This window comes from Oncorhynchus mykiss, chromosome 9, assembly GCF_057628025.1.
Source record: "Oncorhynchus mykiss isolate SJ-2025 chromosome 9, ASM5762802v1, whole genome shotgun sequence".
Classification (NCBI taxonomy): domain Eukaryota; kingdom Metazoa; phylum Chordata; class Actinopteri; order Salmoniformes; family Salmonidae; genus Oncorhynchus; species Oncorhynchus mykiss.
The window spans coordinates 3,466,309-3,487,350 of record NC_143030.1 but is presented as its reverse complement, the minus strand read 5'-3'; the positions used below and the strand labels follow the sequence as shown (position 1 = coordinate 3,487,350).

General features: G+C 45.6%; 1 protein-coding gene across 1 annotated transcript in view; it reads right to left on the bottom strand.

Moving 5' to 3' along the window:
• kif1ca (kinesin family member 1C, a) overlaps window positions 1–21,042 on the bottom strand; it is a 109,019-nt gene that overhangs the window by 77,314 nt on the left and 10,663 nt on the right. Inside the window, exon 2 of the mRNA XM_090183304.1 lies at window positions 2,297–2,424. Coding sequence (XP_090039430.1) covers window positions 2,297–2,402 — 106 coding nt within the window. The 5' untranslated portion in view covers window positions 2,403–2,424. The remainder of the gene's footprint in view (window positions 1–2,296; window positions 2,425–21,042) is intronic.

Here is a 21,042-nt window from a genome sequence, read left to right as displayed (position 1 = left end):
AATATTTTATTTGGTGTTTTGGTTGGATCTGATAACATTGACAATCAAAAACATGCAAAAATAGAGAAAATCAGAACTTCAGCCAGTGACCTGTTTTATCTTCAGGGTTCATATGGAAATTGGGGATGCTGTCCTTCTAGGCAGAGTTGCCAAGAAAACGCCATATCTCAGACTGGCCAAGAAAAATAAAAGATTAAGATGAGCAAAAGAACACAGTGGACAGAGGAACTCTGCCTAGAAGGGCGGCATTCCGGAGTCTCCTCTTCACTGTTGACGTTGAGACTGGACAGAGGAACTCTGCCTAGAAGGCCAGCATCCCGGAGTCGCCTCTTCACTGTTGACGTTGAGACTGAATAGAGGAACTCTGCCTAGAAGGGCAGCATCCTGGAGTCACCTCTTCACTGTTGACGTTGAGACTGGACAGAGGAACTCTGCCTAGAAGGGCCAGCATCCTGGAGTCGCCTCTTCACTGTTGACGTTGAGACTGGACAGAGGAACTCTGCCTAGAAGGGCAGCATCCTGGAGTCACCTCTTCACTGTTGACGTTGCAGGTACTATTTAATCAAGCTGCCAGTTGAAGACTTGTGAGGCGTCTGTTTCTCAAACTAGACACTCTAATGTACTTTTCCCTCTTGCTCAGTTGTGCAACAGGGGCCTCCCACTCCTCTTTCTATTCTGGTTAGAGCCAGTTCGCGCTGTTCTGTGAAGGGAGTAGTATACAGAGGGAGGCGTTTAGTCCCAGGGTCCTTAGCTTAGTGATGAGCTTTGTGGGAACTATGGTGTTGAACGCTGAGCTGTAGTCAATGAATAGTATTCTCATGTAGGTGTTCCTTTTGTCCAGGTGGGAAAGGGCAGTGTGGAGTGGAATAGAGATTGCATCATCTGTGGATCTGTTTGAGTGGTATGCAAATTCGAGTGGGTCTAGGGTTTCTGGGATAATGGTGTTGATGTGAGCCATTACCAGCCTTTCAAAGCACTTCATGGCTACCAACGTGAGTGCTACGGGACTGTAGTCATTTAGGCAGGTTGCCTTTGTGTTCTTGGGCACAGGGACTATGGTGGTCTGCTTGAAACATTTTGGTATTACAGACTCGGTTCAGGGATATGTTGAAAATGTCAGTGAAGACACCTGCCAGTTAGTCAGCACATGCACGGAGCACACATCCTGGTAATCCGTCTGGCCCCACAGCCTTGTGTATGTTGACCTGTTTAAAGGACTTACTCACATCGGCTACGGAGAGTGTGATCACACCATCGTCCGGGACAGCTGATGCTCTCATGTATGTCTCAGTGTTGCTTGCCATAAAGCCAGCAGATTAGTAATTTAGCTTGTCTGGTAGGTTCGTGTCACTGGGCAGCTCTCGGCTGTGCTTCCCTTTGTAGTCTGTGATAGTTTGCAAGCCCTGCCACATAAAACGAGCGTCGGAGCCAGTGTAGTAGGATTCAATCTTAATCCTGTTTTGAGGCTTTGCCTGTTTGATGTTTTTTTCCTGTGAAGCACATTGTGTTGCATTCCATGTCTGAAATGTTCTGAATAAATAACACTTGATTTCATTTGATCTGGACTTCACCATCTCTCTCTAGAGGGGGGTATTCTGGACTAGACCATCTCTCTCTACATGGGGGTATTCTGGACTAGACCATCTCTCTCTAGAGGGGGGTATTCTGGACTAGACCATCTCTCTCTAGAGGGGGGTATTCTGGACTAGACCATCTCTCTCTAGATGGGGGTATTCTGGACTAGACCATCTCTCTCTAGAGGGGGATATTCTGGACTAGACCATCTCTCTCTACATGGGGGTATTCTGGACTAGACCATCTCTCTCTAGAGGGGGGTATTCTGGACTTGACCATCTCTCTCTAGATGGGGGTATTCTGGACTAGACCATCTCTCTCTAGAGGGGGGTATTCTGGACTTGACCATCCCTCTCTCTAGATGGTTATGCAAATCACTCGGAGAACAACCAGACATCAACTGTGGGATTTAGGCAAATGCTCAGTGTGTGTGTTGTACACAGTCAATTGCAGACAGTAGCCAAACAGAGCAAGGTTGAGCAGACAGACTGTTCAGTGCTGCTGAACCCAGGGTCACACACTTCTCCTGGAGTGCACACTTGCACACTTTCTCACATGGGTTTACCAATGTTGAAAACTCCCTCCAGCCAAAGTCTTCACCAATCATATGCTTTTAAATCCATATGCACACCTTGGGGGAATCGTGACTGTGTGTGTGTGTGTGTGTGTGTGTGTGTGTGGTGTGTCTGTGGTGTGTGGTGTGTGTGTGTGTGTTACTTACAGGTGGAGTTGCCCTGCATCTGTATAACACACTTGGCATCTCGGCTGGTCTCCCGGGAGTTGAAAGGTCGCACGCGTACTGCCACCTTCACTGAGGCTCCTGCCATCCTCACCTCTGACCCCTTACCCCTAGAACACAGAACAGATCTTTAGAACACAGAACACATCTTTAAAACAGGGAACTTTGCCTTCCTATTCCCTGTGTCCTACATTAGACCAGAGCCTCTTGACTAAAGCTGTGTCCTACATTAGACCAGAGCCTCTTGACTAAAGCTGTGTCCTACATTAGACCAGAGCCTCTTGACTAAAGCTGTGTCCTACATTAGACCAGAGCCTCTTGACTAAAGCTGTGTCCTACATTAGACCAGAGCCTCTTGACTAAAGCTGTGTCCTACATTAGACCAGAGCCTCTTGACTAAAGCTGTGTCCTACATTAGACCAGAGCCTCTTGACTAAAGCTGTGTCCTACATTAGACCAGAGCCTCTTGACTAAAGCTGTGTCCTACATTAGACCAGAGCCTCTTGACTAAAGCTGTGTCCTACATTAGACCAGAGCCTCTTGACTAAAGCTGTGTCCTACATTAGACCAGAGCCTCTTGACTAAAGCTGTGTCCTACATTGTCCCGCCTGTTTCTAATGTTCTGGTTGAACATCAGGGAGAACGGTCCTTTAGACACAGAACATAGCCAGCCGTATGTCGTTAGATAACCTCCCTCTCTCTCCCCCCTAACCTCTCTCCCCCCTAACCTCTCTCCCTCCTAACCTCTCTCCCTCTCTCTCCCTCCTAACCTCTCTCCCCCCTAACCTCTCTCCCCCCTAACCTCTCTCCCCCCAACCTCTCTCCCCCCAACCTCTCTCCCCCCAACCTCTCTCCCTCCAACCTCTCTCCCTCCAACCTCTCTCCCGCCTAACCTCTCTCCCTCCAACCTCTCCCCCCTAACCTCTCCCCCTAACCTCTCTCCCCCCAACCTCTCTCCCGCCTAACCTCTCTCCCGCCTAACCTCTCTCCCTCCAACCTCTCTCCCTCCAACCTCTCTCCCTCCAACCTCTCTCCCTTCAACCTCTCTCCCTCTCTCCCTCTTTCTCCCTCCAACCTCTCTCCCTCCAACCTCTCTCCCGCCTAACCTCTCTCCCTCCAACCTCTCTCCCTCCAACCTCTCCCCTCCAACCTCTCCCCTCCAACCTCTCCCCTCCAACCTCTCTCCCCCCTAACCTCTCTCCCTCCAAACTCTCCCCTCCAACCTCTCTCCCTCCAACCTCTCTCCCTCTCTCTCTCTTTCTCCCTCCAACCTCTCTCCCTCCAACCTCTCTCCCTCCAACCTCTCTCCCTCCTAACCTCTCTCCCCCCTAACCTCTCTCCCGCCTAACCTCTCTCCCGCCTAACCTCTCTCCCGCCTAACCTCTCTCCCTCCAACCTCTCTCCCTCCAACCTCTCTCCCTCCAACCTCTCTCCCTCCAACCTCTCTCCCTCCAACCTCTCTCCCTCCAACCTCTCCCCTCCAAACTCTCCCCTCCAACCTCTCTCCCTCCAACCTCTCTCCCTCTAACCTCTCTCCCTCTCCCCTCCAACCTCTCTCCCTGCAACCTCTCTCCCTCCAACCTCTCTCCCTCCAACCTCTCTCCCTCCAACCTCTAACCTCTACCCAGTCTAACTACCACACTATAACAGTTGGTACCCAGTCTATCTACTACACTATAACGGGTGGTAACCAGTCTAAGTACTACACTATAACAGGTACCCACTGTTTCACTGACATCACTCATTTAGTGGTTAATAGTGACTACTCCACCACTCATTTAGTGGTTAATAGTGTCTACTCCATCACTCATTTAGTGGTTAATAGTGTCTACTCCACCACTCATTTAGTGGTTAATAGTGTCTACTCCATCACTCATTTAGTGGTTAATAGTGGCTACTCCACCACTCATTTAGTGGTTAATAGTGACTACTCCACCACTCATTTAGTGGTTAATAGTGACTACTCCATCACTCATTTAGTGGTTAATAGTGGCTACTCCATCACTCATTTAGTGGTTAATAGTGTCTACTCCATCACTCATTTAATGGTTAATAGTGGCTACTCCACCACTCATTTAGTGGTTAATAGTGGTTAATAGTGGCTACTCCACCACTCATTTAGTGGTTAATAGTGGTTAATAGTGACTACTCCACCACTCATTTAGTGGTTAATAGTGACTACTCCATCACTCATTTAGTGGTTAATAGTGGCTACTCCATCACTCATTTAGTGGTTAATAGTGTCTACTCCATCACTCATTTAATGGTTAATAGTGGCTACTCCACCACTCATTTAGTGGTTAATAGAGACTACTCCATCACTCATTTAATGGTTAATAGTGGTTAATAGTGGCTACTCCACCACTCATTTAGTGGTTAATAGTGGTTAATAGTGGCTACTCCACCACTCATTTAGTGGTTAATAGTGACTACTCCATCACTCATTTAGTGGTTAATAGTGGCTACTCCATCACTCATTTAGTGGTTAATAGTGGCTACTCCACCACTCATTTAGTGGTTAATAGTGACTACTCCACCACTCATTTAGTGGTTAATAGTGACTACTCCATCACTCATTTAGTGGTTAATAGTGGCTACTCCATCACTCATTTAGTGGTTAATAGTGTCTACTCCATCACTCATTTAATGGTTAATAGTGGCTACTCCACCACTCATTTAGTGGTTAATAGTGGTTAATAGTGGCTACTCCACCACTCATTTAGTGGTTAATAGTGGTTAATAGTGACTACTCCACCACTCATTTAGTGGTTAATAGTGACTACTCCATCACTCATTTAGTGGTTAATAGTGGCTACTCCATCACTCATTTAGTGGTTAATAGTGTCTACTCCATCACTCATTTAATGGTTAATAGTGGCTACTCCACCACTCATTTAGTGGTTAATAGAGACTACTCCATCACTCATTTAATGGTTAATAGTGGTTAATAGTGGCTACTCCACCACTCATTTAGTGGTTAATAGTGGTTAATAGTGGATACTCCATCACTCATTTAGTGGTTAATAGTGGCTACTCCACCACTCATTTAGTGGTTAATAGTGGTTAATAGTGGCTACTCCACCACTCATTTAGTGGTTAATAGTGACTACTCCATCACTCATTTAGTGGTTAATAGTGGCTACTCCATCACTCATTTAGTGGTTAATAGTGGCTACTCCACCACTCATTTAGTGGTTAATAGTGACTACTCCACCACTCATTTAGTGGTTAATAGTGACTACTCCATCACTCATTTAGTGGTTAATAGTGGCTACTCCATCACTCATTTAGTGGTTAATAGTGGCTACTCCACCACTCATTTAGTGGTTAATAGTGGTTAATAGTGGCTACTCCACCACTCATTTAGTGGTTAATAGTGGTTAATAGTGACTACTCCACCACTCATTTAGTGGTTAATAGTGACTACTCCATCACTCATTTAGTGGTTAATAGTGGCTACTCCATCAATCATTTAGTGGTTAATAGTGGCTACTCCATCACTCATTTAGTGGTTAATAGTGGCTACTCCATCACTCATTTAGTGGTTAATAGTGTCTACTCCATCACTCATTTAATGGTTAATAGTGGCTACTCCACCACTCATTTAGTGGTTAATAGAGACTACTCCATCACTCATTTAATGGTTAATAGTGGTTAATAGTGGCTACTCCACCACTCATTTAGTGGTTAATAGTGGTTAATAGTGGCTACTCCATCACTCATTTAGTGGTTAATAGTGGCTACTCCATCACTCATTTAGTGGTTAATAGTGGTTAATAGTGGCTACTCCACCACTCATTTAGTGGTTAATAGTGACTACTCCATCACTCATTTAGTGGTTAATAGTGGCTACTCCATCACTCATTTAGTGGTTAATAGTGGCTACTCCATCACTAATTTAGTGGTTAATAGTGGCTACTCCATCACTCATTTAGTGGTTAATAGAGACTACTCCATCACTCATTTAATGGTTAATAGTGGCTACTCCACCACTCATTTAGTGGTTAATAGTGGTTAATAGTGGCTACTCCATCACTCATTTAGTGGTTAATAGTGGCTACTCCACCACTCATTTAGTGGTTAATAGTGGTTAATAGTGGCTACTCCATCACTCATTTAGTGGTTAATAGAGACTACTCCATCACTCATTTAGTGGTTAATAGTGACTACTCCATCACTAATTTAGTGGTTAATAGTGACTACTCCATCACTCATTTAGTGGTTAATAGTGTCTACTCCACCACTCATTTAGTGGTTAATAGTGTCTACTCCATCACCCATTTAGTGGTTAATAGTGGCTACTCCATCACTCATTTAGTGGTTAATAGTGGCTACTCCACCACTCATTTAGTGGTTAATAGTGTCTACTCCACCACTCATTTAGTGGTTAATAGTGTCTACTCCATCACCCATTTAGTGGTTAATAGTGGCTACTCCATCACTCATTTAGTGGTTAATAGTGGCTACTCCACCACTCATTTAGTGGTTAATAGTGACTACTCCACCACTCATTTAGTGGTTAATAGTGGCTACTCCACCACTCATTTAGTGGTTAATAGTGGTTAATAGTGGCTACTCCACCACTCATTTAGTGGTTAATAGTGGTTAATAGTGGCTACTCCATCACTCATTTAGTGGTTAATAGAGACTACTCCATCACTCATTTAGTGGATAATAGTGACTACTCCATCACTCATTTAGTGGTTAATAGTGACTACTCCATCACTCATTTAGTGGTTAATAGTGACTACTCCATCACTCATTTAGTGGTTAATAGAGACTACTCCATCACTCATTTAGTGGTTAATAGTGACTACTCCATCACTCATTTAGTGGTTAATAGTGGCTACTCCATCACTCATTTAGTGGTTAATAGTGGCTACTCCACCACTCATTTAGTGGTTAATAGTGGTTAATAGTGGCTACTCCACCACTCATTTAGTGGTTAATAGTGACTACTCCACCACTCATTTAGTGGTTAATAGTGACTACTCCATCACTCATTTAGTGGTTAATAGTGGCTACTCCATCAATCATTTAGTGGTTAATAGTGGCTACTCCATCACTCATTTAGTGGTTAATAGTGGCTACTCCATCACTCATTTAGTGGTTAATAGTGTCTACTCCATCACTCATTTAATGGTTAATAGTGGCTACTCCACCACTCATTTAGTGGTTAATAGAGACTACTCCATCACTCATTTAATGGTTAATAGTGGTTAATAGTGGCTACTCCACCACTCATTTAGTGGTTAATAGTGGCTACTCCATCACTCATTTAGTGGTTAATAGTGGCTACTCCACCACTCATTTAGTGGTTAATAGTGGTTAATAGTGGCTACTCCACCACTCATTTAGTGGTTAATAGTGACTACTCCATCACTCATTTAGTGGTTAATAGTGGCTACTCCATCACTCATTTAGTGGTTAATAGTGGCTACTCCATCACTAATTTAGTGGTTAATAGTGGCTACTCCATCACTCATTTAGTGGTTAATAGAGACTACTCCATCACTCATTTAATGGTTAATAGTGGCTACTCCACCACTCATTTAGTGGTTAATAGTGGTTAATAGTGGCTACTCCATCACTCATTTAGTGGTTAATAGTGGCTACTCCACCACTCATTTAGTGGTTAATAGTGGTTAATAGTGGCTACTCCATCACTCATTTAGTGGTTAATAGAGACTACTCCATCACTCATTTAGTGGTTAATAGTGACTACTCCATCACTAATTTAGTGGTTAATAGTGACTACTCCATCACTCATTTAGCGGTTAATAGTGTCTACTCCACCACTCATTTAGTGGTTAATAGTGTCTACTCCATCACCCATTTAGTGGTTAATAGTGGCTACTCCATCACTCATTTAGTGGTTAATAGTGGCTACTCCACCACTCATTTAGTGGTTAATAGTGTCTACTCCACCACTCATTTAGTGGTTAATAGTGTCTACTCCATCACCCATTTAGTGGTTAATAGTGGCTACTCCATCACTCATTTAGTGGTTAATAGTGGCTACTCCACCACTCATTTAGTGGTTAATAGTGACTACTCCACCACTCATTTAGTGGTTAATAGTGGCTACTCCACCACTCATTTAGTGGTTAATAGTGGTTAATAGTGGCTACTCCACCACTCATTTAGTGGTTAATAGTGGTTAATAGTGGCTACTCCATCACTCATTTAGTGGATAATAGTGACTACTCCATCACTCATTTAGTGGTTAATAGTGGCTACTCCATCACTCATTTAGTGGTTAATAGTGGCTACTCCATCACTCATTTAGTGGTTAATAGTGTCTACTCCATCACTCATTTAGTGGTTAATAGTGGCTACTCCATCACCCATTTAGTGGTTAATAGTGTCTACTCCATCACTCATTTAGTGGTTAATAGTGTCTACCCAATCACCCATTTAGTGGTTAATAGTGTCTACTCCATCACTAATTTAGTGGTTAAGTGTCTACTCCATCACTCATTTAGTGGTTAATAGTGTCTACTCCATCACTCATTTAGTGGTTAATAGTGTCTACTCCACCACTCATTTAGTGGTTAATAGTGACTACTCCACAACTCATTTAGTGGTTAATAGTGTCTACTCCATCACTCATTTAGTGGTTAATAGTGTCTACTCCATCACTCATTTAGTGGTTAATAGTGTCTACTCCATCACTCATTTAGTGGTTAATAGTGGCTACTCCATCACTAATTTAGTGGTTAATAGTGGCTACTCCATCACTCATTTAGTGGTTAATAGTGGCTACTCCATCACTAATTTAGTGGTTAATAGTGTCTACTCCATCACTCAGTGGTTAATAGAGGCTACTCCATCACTCAGTTAGTGGTTAATAGTGACTACTCCATCACTCATTTAGTGGTTAATAGAGACTACTCTATCACTCATTTAGTGGTTAATAGTGTCTACTCCATCACTAATTTAGTGGTTAATAGTGGCTACTCCATCACTCATTTAGTGGTTAATAGTGGCTACTCCATCACTCATTTAGTGGTTAATAGTGGTTAATAGTGGCTACTCCATCACTCATTTAGTGGTTAATAGTGGTTGATAGTGGCTACTCCATCACTCATTTAGTGGTTAATAGTGGTTAATAGTGACTACTCCATCACTCATTTAGTGGTTAATAGTGGCTACTCCATCACCCATTTAGTGGTTAATAGTGACTACTCCATCACTAATTTAGTGGTTAATAGTGTCTACTCCATCACTCATTTAGTGGTTAATAGTGGCTACTCCATCACTCATTTAGTGGTTAATAGTGGCTAATCCATCACTCATTTAGTAGTTAATAGTGGCCTCTCCACCACTCATTTAGTGGTTAATAGTGACTACTCCATCACTCATTTAGTGGTTAATAGTGGCTACTCCACCACTCATTTAGTGGTTAATAGTGGCTACTCCATCACTTATTTAGTGGTTAATAGTGGCTACTCCACCGCTCATTTAGTGGTTAATACTGGCTACTCCATCACTCATTTAGTGGTTAATAGTGGCTACTCCATCACTCATTTAGTGGTTAATAGAGGCTACTCCATCACTCATTTAGTGGTTAATAGAGGCTACTCCATCACTCATTTAGTGGTTAATAGTGACTACTCCATCACTCATTTAGTGGTTAATAGTGACTACTCCACCACTCATTTAGTGGTTAATAGTGGCTACTCCATCACTCATTTAGTGGTTAATAGTGGCCTCTCCACCACTCATTTAGTGGTTAATAGTGGCTACTCCATCACCCATTTAGTGGTTAATAGTGGCTACTCCATCACCCATTTAGTGGTTAATAGTGGCTACTCCATCACTCATTCAGTGGTTAATAGTGGCTACTCCATCACCCATTTAGTGGTTAATACTGGCTACTCCATCACTCATTTAGTGGTTAATAGTGGCTACTCCATCACTCATTCAGTGGTTAATAGTGGCTACTCCATCACTCGAGGTGCTAAGTGGTTTTTAGTGGGCGTATATCTCTCCACGTGCATATTGTCATTTCTCTGCACGTTCCTGCTGCGTCAGAGGTGAAATGGACTGCTGTACCTAATTATTCTATATCAACATTTTTATTTGGTTATTGAGGGAAGTAATTACCTCGATAATTATTGATATGGATTTATCGTCCAGCCCATTGAGACATGTTACAACTACAACTTTACTACAGACTGCCCTTTGAGTCATGTTACAACTACAACACTACTACAACACTACTACGTCACTAGAACACTACTACAACCCTACTACAACCTTACTACAGACTGCCCTTTGAGACATGTTACAACAACAACATTACTACAACCTTACTACAACCTTACTACAACACTACTACAATGTTACTACAACCTTACTACAGACTGCCCTTTGAGACATGTTACAACTACAACACTACTACAACCTTACTACAACCTTACTACAGACTGCCCTAACAGGTGGTATTCTAGTCTAAATGTTTGTTGCAGGGGAATCAGTCAGAACAACCATAGGACACACACACACACACACACACACACACACACACACACACACACACACACACACACACACACACACACACACACACCACAGCTCGACATATAGGAAGTGAGTAGAGGTGCACCTTCTCTGAGTCACTTCCCCCATCCAACACACTCACTCACTCACACACTCACTCACTCACTCACTCACTCACTCACTCACTCACTCACTCACTCACTCACCTCTTACTTTGTAACCTGCAGCCACATTCAAAACACAATTCATTTTCACAGGCGCTTTCAACTCTGAATAGACAGACAAAACACTTGTACACAGAGTCAATGAAACACAGCGTTGGATTCTCCACACACAGCAGGCTGGTAGAGGTACCAGGGTCAGATACAGCAGGCTGGTAGAGGTACCAGGGTCAGATACAGCAGGCTGGTAGAGGTACCAGGGTCAGACTGTCTGTGGTTAGTTAGCTACAGCCCTCATCTCTTCTCCTCTCCTCTTTTCATTGTTCATAACTTGTTTTGTACATAATGTTGCTGCTACCGTCTCTTATGACCGAAAAAAGCTTTTGAACATCAGAACTAGGATTATTCACCTCAGAATAGACAAATACTTTTTTTTCAATAGTCTGACGGGAGGGAGATACAACAGATCAGGGTGCATCAGGTGACGAGTGTTAACTTCTGTCCAGTTAACGCTCAATCGCTGGAAAATAAATGGGACGAACTGAAAGCACGTTTATCCTAGTGGGACATTAAAAACTGTAAAATCGTATGTTTCACCGAGTCATGGCTGAACGACGACATCATCACACAGCAGGCGGGTTATACGCTGTATCGGCATCGTCGTGGAACAGCAGCCTCTGGTAAGATAAGGGGCGGAGGCCTATGCATAAGGAAGTCTCAAGGTTTTGCTTTTTTACCTTTATTTAACTAGGCAAGTCAGTTAATGACGGCCTAGGAACAGTGGGTTAACTGACCTAGGAACAGTGGGTTAACTGCCTTGTTCAGGGGCAGAATGACAGATTTTCACCTTGTCAGCTCGGGGATTTGAGCTTGCAACCTTTCGGTTACTAGTCCAACGCTCTAACCACTAGGCTACCCTGCCACCCCAAGGCTTGAGTTAGAGTATCTCATGATAAGGTGTAGACCACACTATTTACCAAGAGAGTTAACATCTATATTTTAAATCTATAAAGTTAGTGAGGGAGATATGAGTCTCCAGCTTCAGTGATTTTTGCAATTAGTTTCAGTCATTTGCAGCAGAGAACTGGAAGGAAAGGCTGCCAAAGGAGGAACTGGCTTTGGGGATGACCAGTGAAATATACCTGTTGCTGCTATGGTGCTGCTATGGTGACCAGTGAGCTGAGATAAAGTGGGGCTTTACCTAGCAAATACTTTTTGATGACCTGGAGCCAGTGGGTCTGGCAACGAATATGAAGCGAGGGCCAGCCAACGAGAGCACACAGGTCGCAGTGGTGGGTAGTATATGGGGCTTTGGTGACAAAACGGATGGCACTGTGATAGACTGCATCCAATTTGCTGAGTAGAGTGTTGGAGGCTATTTTGTAAATGACATCGCCAAAGTCAAGGATCGATAGGATAGTCAGTTTTACGAGGGTATGTTTGGCAGCATGAGTTAAGGATGATTTTTGCGAAATAGGAAGCCGATTCTAGATTTAATTTTGGATTGGAGATGCTTAATGTGAGTCTGGAAGGAGAGTTTACAGTCTAACCAGACACCAAGGTATTTGTAGTTGTCAGAAACGTCCAGAGTAGTGATTCTGGACGGGCGGGCAGGTGCGGGCAGTGATCGGTTGAAGAACATGCATTTAGTTTTACTTGCATTTAAGAGCAGTTAGAGGTCACGGAAGGAGTGTTGTATGGTATTGAAGCTTGTCTCGAGGTTAGTTAACACAGTGTCCAAAGAAGGGCCAGAAGTGTAGAGGTGGATCAGAGAATCACCAGCAGCAAGAGCGACATCATTGATGTATATAGAGAAAAGAGTTGGCCCGAGAATTTAACCCTGTGGCACCCCCATAGAGACTGCTAGAGCTAAGGACCCTGGGACTAAACACCTCCCTCTGCAACTGGATCCTGGACTTCCTTACGGGCCAACCCCAGGTGGTAAGGGTAGGTAACAACACTTCCGCCACGCTGATCTTCAACACGGGGGCACCTCAGGGGTGCGTGCTCAGTCCCCTCATGTACTCCCTGTTCCCTCAAGACTGCACGGCCTGGCACGACTCCAACACCATCATCAAGTTTGCTGATGACACAACAGTGGTAGCCCTGAACACCGACAACAACGAGACAGCCTATAGGGAGGTCAGAGAACTGGCAGTGTGGTGCAAGGACAACAACCTCTCCCTCAACGTGATCAAGACAAATTAGATGATTGTGGACTACAGGAAAAGGAGGACCAAGCATGCCCCCATTCTCATCGTAAAGGCTGCAGTGGAGCTTCAAGTTCCTTGGCGTCCACATCACCAACAAACTAACATGGTCCAAGACAATTGTGAAGAGAGCACAACAAAACCTATTCCCCCTCAGGAATCGAAAAAGATTTGGCATGGTTCCTCAGATCCTAAAAAGGTTTTACAGCTGCACCATCGAGAGCATCCTGACGAGTTGCATCACTGCCTGGTACGGCAACTGCTTGGCCTCCGACCGCAAGGCACTACAGAGGGTACTGCGTACAGCCCAGTACATCACCGGGGCAAAGCTTCCTGCCATCCAGGACCTCTATACCAAGCGGTGTCAGAGGAAGGCCCTAAAAATGGTCAAAGACCCCAACCACCCCAGTCATTGACTGTTCTCTCTACTACCGCACACCAAGCGGTACCGGTGCACCAAGTCTAGGTCCAAGAGGCTTCTAAACAGCTTTTACCCCTAAGCCATAAGTCTCCTGAACAGCTAATCAAATGGCTACCCAGACTATTTGCAGGTACCTCCTGTATACAGCCCAGCTATTGTTATTTACTGCTGCTCTTTAATTATTTGTTATTTTCTTAACATTTTCTTAAAACGGCATTGTTGGTTAAGGGCTTGGAAGTAAGCATTTCACTGTAAGGTCTACCTGTTGTATTCAGCGCATGTGACTAATACACTTTCATTTGATCTATCTGTCTTTAGTCTTCAATCACTCTCTCAGTCTGTCTGTCTCTGTGTGTTGTGGTCTACACCACAGTCTGTCTCTGTGTGTAGTGGTCTACACCACAGTCTGTCTCTGTGTGTTGTGGTCTACGCCACAGTCTGTCTCTGTGTGTAGTGGTCTACACCACAGTCTGTCTCTGTGTGTAGTGGTCTACACCACAGTCTGTCTCTGTGTGTTGTGGTCTACGCCACAGTCTGTCTCTGTGTGTAGTGGTCTACACCACAGTCTGTCTCTGTGTGTTTTAACAACATTCCCAACTATCACACAGCATTCACTGGACTGTATATACACGACATGACCGAAAGTATGTGGACACCTGCTCGTCAAACATCTCGTTCCTAAATCATGGGCATTAATATGTAGTTGGTCCCCCTTTGCTGCTATAACAGCCTCCTCTCTTCTGGGAAGGCTTTCCACAAGATGAAGGAACATTGCTGCTATAACAACCTCCACTCCTCTGGGAAGGCGTTCCACTAGATGTTGGAACATTGCTGCAGGGACTTGCTTCCATTCAGCCACAAGAGCATTAGTGAGGTCGGGCACTGATGCTGGGCGATGAGGCCTGGCTCGCAGTCGGCGATCCAATTCATCCCAAAGGTGTTCGATAGGGTTGAGGTCAAGGCTCTGAGCAGGCCAGTCAAGTTCTTCCACACCGATCTCACAAACTATTTGTTTGGACTTGGCTTTGTGCACGGGGGCATTGTCATGCTGAATCAGGAAAGGGTCTCCCCAAACTGTGTGGAAGCACAGAATCATCTAGAATGTATGATGTAGCGTTAAGATTTCCCTTCATTGGAACCAATGGGCCTAGCCCGAACCATGAAAAACAACCCCGGACCATTATTCCTCCTCCACCAAACTTTACAGTTGGCACTATGCATTGGGGCAGGTAGCGTTCTCCTGGCATCCGCCAAACCCAGATTCATCCATCAGACTGCCAGATGGTGAAGCGTGATCCATCACTTCAGAGAACGCATTTCCACTGCTCCTGAATCTAGTCACTGAGCTCTATGAGCCGCTCTACTGCTCCTGAATCTAGTCACTGAGCTCTACGGGCCGTTCCACTGCTCCTGAATCTAAAGTCACTGAGCTCTACGGGCCGTTCCACTGCTCCTGAATCTAGTCACTGAGATCTACGGGCCGTTCCACTGCTCCTGAATCTAAAGTCACTGAGCTCTACGGGCCGTTCCATTGCTCCTGAATCTAGTCACTGAGCTCTACGGGCCGTTCCACTGCTCCTGAATCTAGTCACTGAGATCTACGGGCCGTTCCACTGCTCCTGAATCTAAAGTCACTGAGCTCTACGGGCCGTTCCACTGCTCCTGAATCTAGTCACTGAGCTCTACGGGCCGTTCCACTGCTCCTGAATCTAAAGTCACTGAGCTCTACGGGCCGTTCCACTGCTCCTGAATCTAGTCACTGAGCTCTACGGGCCGTTCCACTGCTCCTGAATCTAAAGTCACTGAGCTCTACGGGCCGTTCCACTGCTCCTGAATCTAAAGTCACTGAGCTCTACGGGCCGTTCCACTGCTCCTGAATCTAAAGTCACTGAGCTCTACGGGCCGTTCCACTGCTCCTGAATCTAGTCACTGAGCTCTACGGGCTGTTCCACTGCTCCTGAATCTAAAGTCACTGAGCTCTACGGGCCGTTCCACTGCTCCTGAATCTAAAGTCACTGAGCTCTACGGGCCGTTCCACTGCTCCTGAATCTAGTCACTGAGCTCTACGGGCCGTTCCACTGCTCCTGAATCTAGTCACTGAGCTCTACGGGCTGTTCCACTGCTCCTGAATCTAGTCACTGAGCTCTACGGGCCGTTCTACTGCTCCTGAATCTAGTCACTGAGCTCTATGGGCCGTTCCACTGCTCCTGAATCTAGTCACTGAGCTCTATGGGCCGTTCCACTGCTCCTGAATCTAAAGTCACTGAGCTCTACGGGCCGTTCCACTGCTCCTGAATCTAAAGTCACTGAGCTCTACGGGCCGTTCCACTGCTCCTGAATCTAAAGTCACTGAGCTCTACGGGCCGTTCCACTGCTCCTGAATCTAGTCACTGAGCTCTACGGGCCGTTCCACTGCTCCTGAATCTAGTCACTGAGCTCTACGGGCCGTTCCACTGCTCCTGAATCTAGTCACTGAGCTCTACGGGCCGTTCCACTGCTCCTGAATCTAAAGTCACTGAGCTCTACGGGCCGTTCCACTGCTCCTGAATCTAAAGTCACTGAGCTCTACGGGCCGTTCCACTGCTCCTGAATCTAGTCACTGAGCTCTACGGGCCGTTCCACTGCTCCTGAATCTAAAGTCACTGAGCTCTACGGGCCATTCCACTGCTCCTGAATCTAGTCACTGAGCTCTACGGGCCGTTCCACTGCTCCTGAATCTAAAGTCACTGAGCTCTACGGGCCGTTCCACTGCTCCTGAATCTAAAGTCACTGAGCTCTTCGGGCCGTTCTACTGCCAATGTTTGTCTATGGAGATTGTATGGCTGTGAGCTCAATTTAATACACCTGTCTAGCATGTGATCCACCACCGCAGTAGCATGTAAACAAAATCAAGTGCACACGCACACAACATATGCACACACACTACGCAAACACACACACACACACACTACGCAAACACACACACACACACACTACGCAAACACACACACACACACACACACTACGCAAACACACACACACACACACACACACACACTACGCAAACACACACACACACACACTACGCAAACACACACACACACACACACACACACACACTACGCAAACACACACACACACACACTACGCAAACACACACACACACACACACTACGCAAACACACACACACACACACTACGCAAACACACACACACACACACTATGCAAACACAGGGACAGACAGACACAGGGACAGACAGACACAGACAGACAGACAGACACAGGGACAGACAGACACAGGGACAGACAGACACAGAGACAGACAGAGAGACAGACACAGGGACAGACAGAGAGACAGACACAGGGACAGACAGACACAGGGACAGACAGACACAGGGACAGACAGACACAGGGACAGACAGACACAGGGACAGACAGACACAGGGACAGACAGACACAGAGACAGACAGACACAGGGACAGACAGACACAGAGACAGACAGACACAGGGACAGACAGACACAGGGACAGACAGACACAGGGACAGACAGAGACAGAGATAGACAGAGACAGAGATAGACAGAGACAGAGATAGACAGACCCAAAATCTTTTGATTTTCAGGTTTGACTCGTATGAATGATCAGATTCAAAGACACACAGAACACGTGTGTGTGTGTGTGTGTGTGTGTGTGTGTGTGTGTGTGTGTGTGTGGTACAGAGTACTGAAGGAGCAGAGTGGAATGTGTTCTAGGAGGAAGAGAGAAACCCTGACATCACAGCAAAGGTATTCTAAAACACACAGTGCTGTGGCCGTGTTTCCAGTGCAGGGTATTATAGTGATAGGGCCGTGTTTTCAGTGCTGGATATTATACAGTGATGTGGCCGTGTTTCCAGTGCTGGATATTATACAGTGATAGTGCCGTGTTTCCAGTGCTGGATATTATACAGTGCTGTGGCCGTGTTTCCAGTGCTGGATATTATACAGTGATGTGGCCGTGTTTCCAGTGCTGGATATTATACAGTGATGTGGCCGTGTTTCCAGTGCAGGGTATTGTACAGTGATAGGGCCGTGTTTCCAGTGCTGGATATTATACAGTGATGTGGCCGTGTTTCCAGTGCAGGGTATTATACAGTGCTGTGGCCGTGTTTCCAGTGCAGGGTATTATACAGTGATAGGGCCGTGTTTCCAGTGCAGGGTATTATACAGTGATGTGGCCGTGTTTCCAGTGCAGGGTATTATACAGTGATAGGGCCGTGTTTCCACTGCAGGGTATTATACAGTGATGTGGCCGTGTTTCCAGTGCAGGGTATTATACAGTGATAGGGCCGTGTTTCCACTGCAGGGTATTATAGTGATAGTGCCGTGTTTCCAGTGCTGGATATTATACAGTGATGTGGCCGTGTTTCCAGTGCAGGGTATTATAGTGATAGTGCCGTGTTTCCAGTGCTGGATATTATACAGTGATAGGGCCGTGTTTCCACTGCAGGGTATTATACAGTGATGTGGCCGTGTTTCCAGTGCAGGGTATTATACAGTGATGTGGCCGTGTTTCCAGTGCAGGGTATTATACAGTGATGTGGCCGTGTTTCCAGTGCAGGGTATTATAGTGATAGTGCCGTGTTTCCAGTGCTGGATATTATACAGTGATAGGGCCGTGTTTCCACTGCAGGGTATTATAGTGATAGTGCCGTGTTTCCAGTGCTGGATATTATACAGTGCTGTGGCCGTGTTTCCAGTGCAGGGTATTATACAGTGATGTGGCCGTGTTTCCAGTGCAGGGTATTATAGTGATAGGGCCGTGTTTCCAGTGCTGGATATTGTACAGTGATGTGGCCGTGTTTCCAGTGCTGGATATTATACAGTGATAGGGCCGTGTTTCCACTGCAGGGTATTATAGTGATAGTGCCGTGTTTCCAGTGCTGGATATTATACAGTGCTGTGGCCGTGTTTCCAGTGCAGGGTATTATACAGTGATGTGGCCGTGTTTCCAGTGCAGGGTATTATAGTGATAGTGCCGTGTTTCCAGTGCAGGGTATTATACAGTGCTGTGGCCGTGTTTCCAGTGCTGGATATTGTACAGTGCTGTGGCCGTGTTTCCAGTGCTGTGGCCGTGTTTCCAGTGCAGGGTATTGTACAGTGCTGTGGCCGTGTTTCCAGTGCAGGGTATTATACAGTGCTGTGGCCGTGTTTCCAGTGCTGGATATTATACAGTGCTGTGGCCGTGTTTCCAGTGCAGGGTATTATAGTGATAGTGCCGTGTTTCCAGTGCAGGGTATTATACAGTGCTGTGGCCGTGTTTCCAGTGCTGGATATTGTACAGTGCTGTGGCCGTGTTTCCAGTGCTGTGGCCGTGTTTCCAGTGCAGGGTATTGTACAGTGCTGTGGCCGTGTTTCCAGTGCAGGGTATTATACAGTGCTGTGGCCGTGTTTCCAGTGCTGGATATTATACAGTGCTGTGGCCGTGTTTCCAGTGCTGTGGCCGTGTTTCCAGTGCAGGGTATTGTACAGTGCTGTGGCCGTGTTTCCAGTGCAGGGTATTGTACAGTGATAGGGCCGTGTTTCCAGTGCAGGGTATTATACAGTGCTGTGGCCGTGTTTCCAGTGCAGGGTATTGTACAGTGATAGGGCCGTGTTTCCAGTGCAGGGTATTATACAGTGCTGTGGCCGTGTTTCCAGTGCAGGGTATTATACAGTGCTGTGGCCGTGTTTCCAGTGCAGGGTATTATACAGTGCTGTGGCCGTGTTTCCAGTGCAGGGTATTGTACAGTGATAGGGCCGTGTTTCCAGTGCAGGGTATTGTACAGTGCTGTGGCCGTGTTTCCAGTGCAGGGTATTGTACAGTGCTGTGGCCGTGTTTCCAGTGCAGGGTATTGTACAGTGATAGGGCCGTGTTTCCAGTGCAGGGTATTGTACAGTGATAGGGCCGTGTTTCCACTGCAGGGTATTATACAGTGATAGGGCCGTGTGTAGGGTTGGGTGTTATCCACATTTTCATACTGTCATACCATTTCTGTACCATACCGTATACCGTATTACCAGAGGGGATTGGATGTCTCTAGTCTGGGTACCAGTCTCTTGATACAGTAGGGGATGGATGTCTCTAGTCTGGGTACCAGTCTCTTGATACAGTAGGGGATGGATGTCTCTAGTCTGGGTACCAGTCTCTTGATACAGTAGGGGATGGATGTCTCTAGTCTGGGTACCAGTCTCTTGATACAGTAGGGGATGGATGTCTCTAGTCTGGGTACCAGTCTCTTGATACAGTAGGGGATGGATGTCTCTAGTCTGGGTACCAGGTCTCTTGATACAGTAGGGGATGGATGTCTCTAGTCTGGGTACCAGTCTCTTGATACAGTAGGGGGTGGATGTCTCTAGTCTGGGTACCAGACTCTTGACACAGTAGGGATTGGATGTCTCTAGTCTGGGTAGTTGACCTTCCACTCCTTGCCTCTGCTGCAACCAATAGGCTGGATCTTAACATCTAGCCAATCAGCTAGCAAGATATCAAACCAAGTGCATAGCTGGAGTCCTGAGCTGGACATTTGACACATCTTTGATTTCGGACAGTTATAAGGGGCTGTCAGGGTAGCCTAGTGGTTAGAGTGTTGGACTTGTAACCAAAAGGTTGCAAGTTCAAATCCCCGAGCTGACAAGTTAACCCACTGTTCCTAGGCCGTCATTGAAAATAAGGATTTGTTCTTAACTGACTTGCCTAGTTAAATAAAGGTAAAATAAAAAAATAAACAGTGGTGTCACACGCACCCCTGCAGCCCCCGGTATACGGTTCAAACGCTACAAGGCCCAAGCCTAGTGTTAAGGGTGCATCCCATCCAAATGGGAATAGTTTGTGCGTATATTGTGACGTTTTGGTCAACAATGTTTTTTTTCAGCTGTTTGTGCACACAACATTTTTTCTCGAGGCAAGCCAAATTTTGGTCGCCGAAGTTTATACCCCTTCAGCGGTCATTGGTCAACAGTAGGGATTCTTCAATGAAGAGTTTGTTGTCGTTCAACAATAGACGACATGTTTTCATTGGGAAATACTGCACCAAACATCTTAGTTAGATGTAAAATTGTGCGACTAAGATCTCCTCAGCAAAAAACTTTAAAATGAACGACGGATTTCCTGAGTCATCTCAGGTTCATTGGGACTAATTTTCATGAAGTGTACAGTACTATTACCGCTTTTTTTCAGTTTTTTCAAGCGAAGGTCTTTTAAGGAGTATGGAGCACCCTTGTTCGGTTCACCTCGCCGAGTTCAGTTCACCTCGCCGATTTCGGCTGATGCCTTTACAAGCCTTTAGAAACATACGCACTTAGGCTAAAACAAAGGATGCTAAAAAAAAATTAAAAAATTCAGAATGGCACAAATTCCCCGATATCAGGGTACTCATGTCAACATGTTTGCTTTCAGAGCATATTTAGGGTCCAGTAGGATCTGAGTGTTGTA